Source organism: Lycium barbarum, chromosome 12 (genome assembly GCF_019175385.1).
Source record: "Lycium barbarum isolate Lr01 chromosome 12, ASM1917538v2, whole genome shotgun sequence".
Taxonomy (NCBI): Eukaryota; Viridiplantae; Streptophyta; class Magnoliopsida; order Solanales; family Solanaceae; genus Lycium; species Lycium barbarum.
The window spans coordinates 1505166-1510817 of record NC_083348.1 but is presented as its reverse complement, the minus strand read 5'-3'; the positions used below and the strand labels follow the sequence as shown (position 1 = coordinate 1510817).

General features: G+C 35.7%; 1 protein-coding gene across 1 annotated transcript; it reads left to right on the top strand.

Moving 5' to 3' along the window:
- The first annotated feature begins 3991 nt into the window (after positions 1 to 3991).
- LOC132622084 (uncharacterized mitochondrial protein AtMg00810-like) lies at positions 3992 to 4602 on the top strand. Its single transcript, XM_060336611.1, has 2 exons — positions 3992 to 4136; positions 4253 to 4602. The coding sequence occupies exons 1-2, from the start codon at positions 3992 to 3994 to the stop codon at positions 4600 to 4602; spliced, it is 495 nt and encodes a 164-aa protein (XP_060192594.1).
- The last annotated feature ends 1050 nt before the right edge of the window (positions 4603 to 5652 follow it).

Genomic DNA, 5652 nt, shown 5'->3' with positions numbered 1-5652 from the left:
ATTCGTCTCATACTCTCAAGCTCTCTGCTATACTTTTCATAAACATTGTATTCTTGAGTGATATAGTGTAAATAAAAAAGAAAGGAGAGATATGGTATAGCTTGTGAGGCATTGTATCAAAAAGATTACAAGTGTTTGAGTGTAGACGTAGGAGCTCCATTCAAACAACCATTGTACCAAAACCATTTACAAAGAACTGTAGAGAACACCCTTGCAACCCAAGGGGACTGGACTAGGAATCACATTGAATCTGAACCAGTATAAAATATCTGGTGTCGTTTAATTTCTGCACTTTTATCCCTGCATTACTTTATAGTCGACTAGTTTTCTCAGATAGTCGACTGTCTGAGCGAAAAAAGTTACAATTCACCCCCCCCCCCCCCCCCTTTCAATTGGTATCAGAACAAGGTCTCACATTTCATTGCTTAACCGCAAGTGAGAAAAGATCAACTGGCTGGATATCAAATTCCTGGAGCAATCTTGCAAGATGGGAACTCTACAACAAGACCACCATATTTCAATGGTGAACACCACTGTCACTGGAAGGAAAGGTTTAAGATCTTTGTGCAATCAACAGACTATCAAGAATGGATCGTGATCAAAAAAGGACCTAAGCCTATTCCAAATATAGATACAAAGGATATAAATACAAAGATTGATTTAGAGTCACGTGATGTGACCAAAGAACAACAGGAAACTCTGACAACAAATGCTAGAGCAATAGCTCTATTGTACTGTGCAGTTAGTGGAGAAGAGTATGCCAAAATATCCAACTGTGAAACTGCAAAAGAAATGTGCGATAAACTTGAAGTCACCTATGAAGGAACATCAAAAGTAAGGGAAACCAAAATTGATGCATTGAGGCATGATTATGAAGATTTTAATATGAAGGATGATGAGAACATTGAATCAATGTTCACTAGATTCAGCAAGATCATTTGGTGAATTCAAATCTCTTGGAGTAACTTATATCAACTCTTAACTGGTGAGAAAGCTTGTCGGAAGTTTACCAAAGACTTGGGAAACCAAGGCAATTGTGTTGGAAGATGGAATTCTGGATAATTTCACTTATGATGAACTAAGAGGAAATCTGATGGCCTTTGAAAATAATCATATTCAAAGATATCAGAAGGATGAAAAGAAAAAAAATGGTTGTTTTCAAATCTCAAGCTGAAGAATCTGATGATGAGTTTAAAAAAGAAGACGTGACCATGATTTCTAGTTATGTGATTGAAGCTATGAGAAGGTCAAGAAACAATAGAAAAGGAAGTTCAAATTTTAGGAAAGGTAAAACTTCTGTTGTTCAAAGAAATGATGGAAAATGCTACGAATGTGGAAAATATGGACATATTGCATCTTAATGTCCTGAGGCAAAAAGGAAACCATCTAAAAACTATCAAAAGCAAAAAACATTGAGCAGTTGGAGTGAAGATGAGGCCTCTGAAGATGATGAAGAAGGAATAGAGAACATTTGCTTCATGGCAATTGGTGAGACAAGCGAGATAAAACCCTATCACTGTTCTAACTGTAGTGAAACTCAAGAATTGATTGATCAAACCTTATAGACTTAAATAGAGTATTTAATGAATGTAGGAAACTTAAAAGAGAAAAAAAAGACTGGGAGCTTAAACAAGAAGTAGTTGAAATAGAAATGGATCTTCTTCAAGGAGAAGTTAAGGACTTGAAATTGCAACTAAATGGGTTGCGTAAGTCCACCAATCATAGCTTAATCAGATCCAACCAGTCGACTAGTAACAACAAGTCAACTGGGAAAAGGCCTATCCGTGATAGTGATACCTTTGGAAAATCTAAGGATGTGTCGACCTGTTATGAGGAGATAGATCAGTCTACTAAAACTTTTCAAACAACTGAAAGGAAGTCTCAAAGAAACACTCATACTGCAAATAAGTCGACTACTCAGTCAATCACTGAAGAACACTCTTTTCAAAAATGTTTTTGTCGTGGAAAAATGGGTCACAAATTTTTTCAATGTAGATTTCGTTACACATTATCTCCAGGTTGGATATGGAAAACCAAAACCAATCATCAAACCACTAACCCTTAAGGACCCAAAGAAGCTTGGGTACCTAAAAGAAGGTAACTACTCTGTTTTGCAGGAACACCACAAGAAGAAATCAAAAGGGAAATGGTATCTAGATAGTGCGTGTTCCAGTCATATGACAGGAAACAAAAGCTTGTTCAAATCAATCGCAGATTTTGATGGAGGATTAGTAACTTTTGGTGACAAATCAACAGGAACAATAATTGGTACATGAACTATTTCTTTTAATAATTCTTGTGATATCACTGACGTTTATCTTGTTAAAGGGCTCAAATATAACCTGCTAAGTATCAGTCAACTATGTGACTCTGATCTAGAAGTAAGGTTTAGAAAGACAAGCTGTGTCATAGAAGACAAAACTGGAAAAGAAGTTCTTCTTGGTAGCAGAATAAAGAATGTGTATGTGCTAGACTCTGTTAAAAGTTCAGCTGGACACATCTATTTGGCTTCAATAGGAGAAGATCCTTGGGTTTGGCACAAGAGACTTGGGCATGCTAGCATGTGACTAATTGAGAAATTGGCTAAACATGATCTAGTTTTAGGCTTGCCTAAATTAAATTATTCGAAAGATCATATATGCGATGCTTGTCAGAAAAGTAAGCAAACAAGAAGTTCTTTCAATTCCAAAGATATGGTATCTACCTCTAAACCCTTGCAGCTTTTACATATGGACCTTGTTGGTCCTACTAGAACTGCTAGCATTGGATGAAAAAGGTGTGCTTTCGTTATTGTTGATGATTTCTCCCGCTTTACTTGGGTTATATTTTTTGCTCATAAAGATGATACTCTAAAGAATTTTAAGTTTTTCTGTGAGAAAGTCCAGCGTGACAAAGGATAATACATTACTTCTATAAGAAGTGATCATGGAGGAGAATTTGAAAATAAAGCTTTTGAGGATTTCTGCAATGAACAAGATTATGCACATAACTTTTCTTCACCAAGATCTCCTCAGCAGAATGGTGTTGTTGAAAGAAAGAACAGAACCTTACAAGACATGGCCAGAACTATGATTTTAGAACACAGTCTGCCACATCACTTTTGGGCAGAAGTTGTAAGCACAGCATGTCATGTATTGAACAGGTGCCTGATTTGACCAATCCTTAAGAAAAACCCTTATAGGCTATGGAATGGTAAGAAACCCAATATTAGTTATTTTCATTCTTTTGGGTGCAAATGTTTTGTGCATAATAATGGAAAAGACAACATTGGTAAGTTTGATCCTAGAAGTTATGAAGGTATTTTTGTTCGCTACTTAAATTCTAGCAGATCCTATAGAGTTTTTAATAAACGCACCAAATCTATTGGGGAGTCTGTTCATGTTATTTTTGATGATACTAATCGCTTGGTCGAGAAAGAAAAACTTGCAGATGAAGATATTTGTCAACCTTCAGTCACTATGATTACTCCTTCAACTGACCAGAATAGCTCTCCAAAAGAAACTACCTCTGCTGATGAGTCGACTAATCTTACAATTGGGCCTTTTCTAAATGATTGGAGGAGTGAGCTTGATTATCCCAAGAAGTTTGTTATTGGAGAAATAAATGAAGGAATGAAAACTCGAGCATCCTGCAAAAATAATGCAAATTTGGCTCTCATATCTCAACTTAAGCCAAAGAAAGTAGATGATGCTTTAAAGGATGATCATTGGATTAAGGCAATGAAAGAAGAACTAGATCAGTTTGACAAAAATAAAGTATGGAATCTAGTTCTGAAGCCTGAAAGAGGATCAGTAATAGGAACAAAATATGTTTTCAGAAACAAGCTAAATGAAGCATGCGAAGTTGTGAGAAACAAAGAACGACCGGTTGCCCAAGGATACCCGCAACAGGAAGGAGTCGACTAGGATGAAACATTCGCCCCCGTTGCTCGGTTAGAATCTATTCGAATTTTACTTGCTTATGCTGCTTTTAAAGGTTTCAAATTATTTCAATGGATGTTAAAAGCACTTTATTAAATGGATTTATTGAAGAAGTTTTTGTGAAACAACCACCAGGTTTTGAAAATCCTGAATACCTCTATCATGTGTTCAAACTAACTAAGGCTTACATGTCCTTAAACGAGCTCCTAGAGCTTGGTATGATCGATTAAGCATTTTCTTAGTAGAACACGGATTTTCTAGAGGAAAAAATGATACAACTCTTTTCATCAAAAGATCTTCCTTTGGAAATCTTGTTATAAAGATTTATGTAGATGATATTATTTTTGGAAGTTCTAACCCTTCTTTGTGTAAGGAATTCTCTGATCTCATGCAAAGTGAATTCAAAATGAGTATGATGGACGAACTAACATTTTTCTTGGGACTTCAAATTCGTCAATGTGACAAAGGAATATTCATTTGTCAAAGTAAGTATACAAGGGAGCTTATTCACAAATTTGGTTTAAGTGATGCCAAAGCTATGAAAACTCCTATGAGTCCCACATGTTCCATTGACAAAGATGATATAGGTAAAGCTGTTGATGAAACTAAGTATAGAGGAATGATAGGCTCCTTACAATATCTTACTGCTAGTCGACCGGACATTATGTTTAGCGTGTGCTAATGTGCTCGTTTTCAGTTAGGTCCTAAAGAATCTCATCTTAGTGCTATAAAATGAATAATTAGGTATTTACTTGGAACAATTTCCTATGGACTATGGTATCCCAAAACTAAACCCTTCAAAATAGAAGGATTCTCTGTTGCTGATTTGGCAGGTGATAAAGATGATAGAAAGAGCACAAATGGTTCTTGTCAACTACTTGGAAAATCATTAATTTCCTGGCATAGCAAAAAACAAGAATGTGTTTTTCTTTCTACCACCGAAGCTGAATATATTGCTGTTGGGCAATGCTATTCTCAACTTCTATGGATGGTTCATCAACTAAGTGATTATGATCTACTATTTAAACCTGTTTTTTTTTTTTTTTTGATAATTCAAGTGCTATATGATTGTCTAAACATCCTTTGCATCATTCTAGAGAAAAACATATAGATATTAAGCATCATTTTATTAGAGATCATGTTCTTAGGGGATCCATTGAATTACAGTTTGTTTCCACTGAAAATCAACTTCATGATATTTTTACTAAACCCTTACTTGAGGAAAGATTTTGCATGCTTAGAGAATCTTTAGGAATTATTGCTAATCCTATTTAGCTACATTTTTGGTAACTTGTTGAATTTTCCCTTCTTTCTTGTTGGATTAATTCTTACCATTTATTACCCACCTCCAAAATCTCTTCCATATACACTCCTTTTCATAAAAGTAATAATTACCTTTTCCTCTTTCTCCGTCCTTTCACCACTTCACCATGTCTTTCCACTTCTCCATAAACCCTCCACCCTTCACCTTCTCTGACTCTTCATCATCCCTAAAAATCGCCATTAAAACCGAATATCCTCTCAATTTTCTTTCATTCAAACCTCTCTATTTTCTCCATACCTTTCTCAGCCATGGCTAAAACACATAAAACCTCTTCCACCTTCACATGCAAAAGCTTTAGAAACAAAAACAAAGGAAAAGCTTCATCCCCTGTTAAGATAGATTCCGATGGGTCTGTTGATTCCTCACCCCAAAACTCTTACAACTCTTTATCTCCTCATTCCTCTTTTA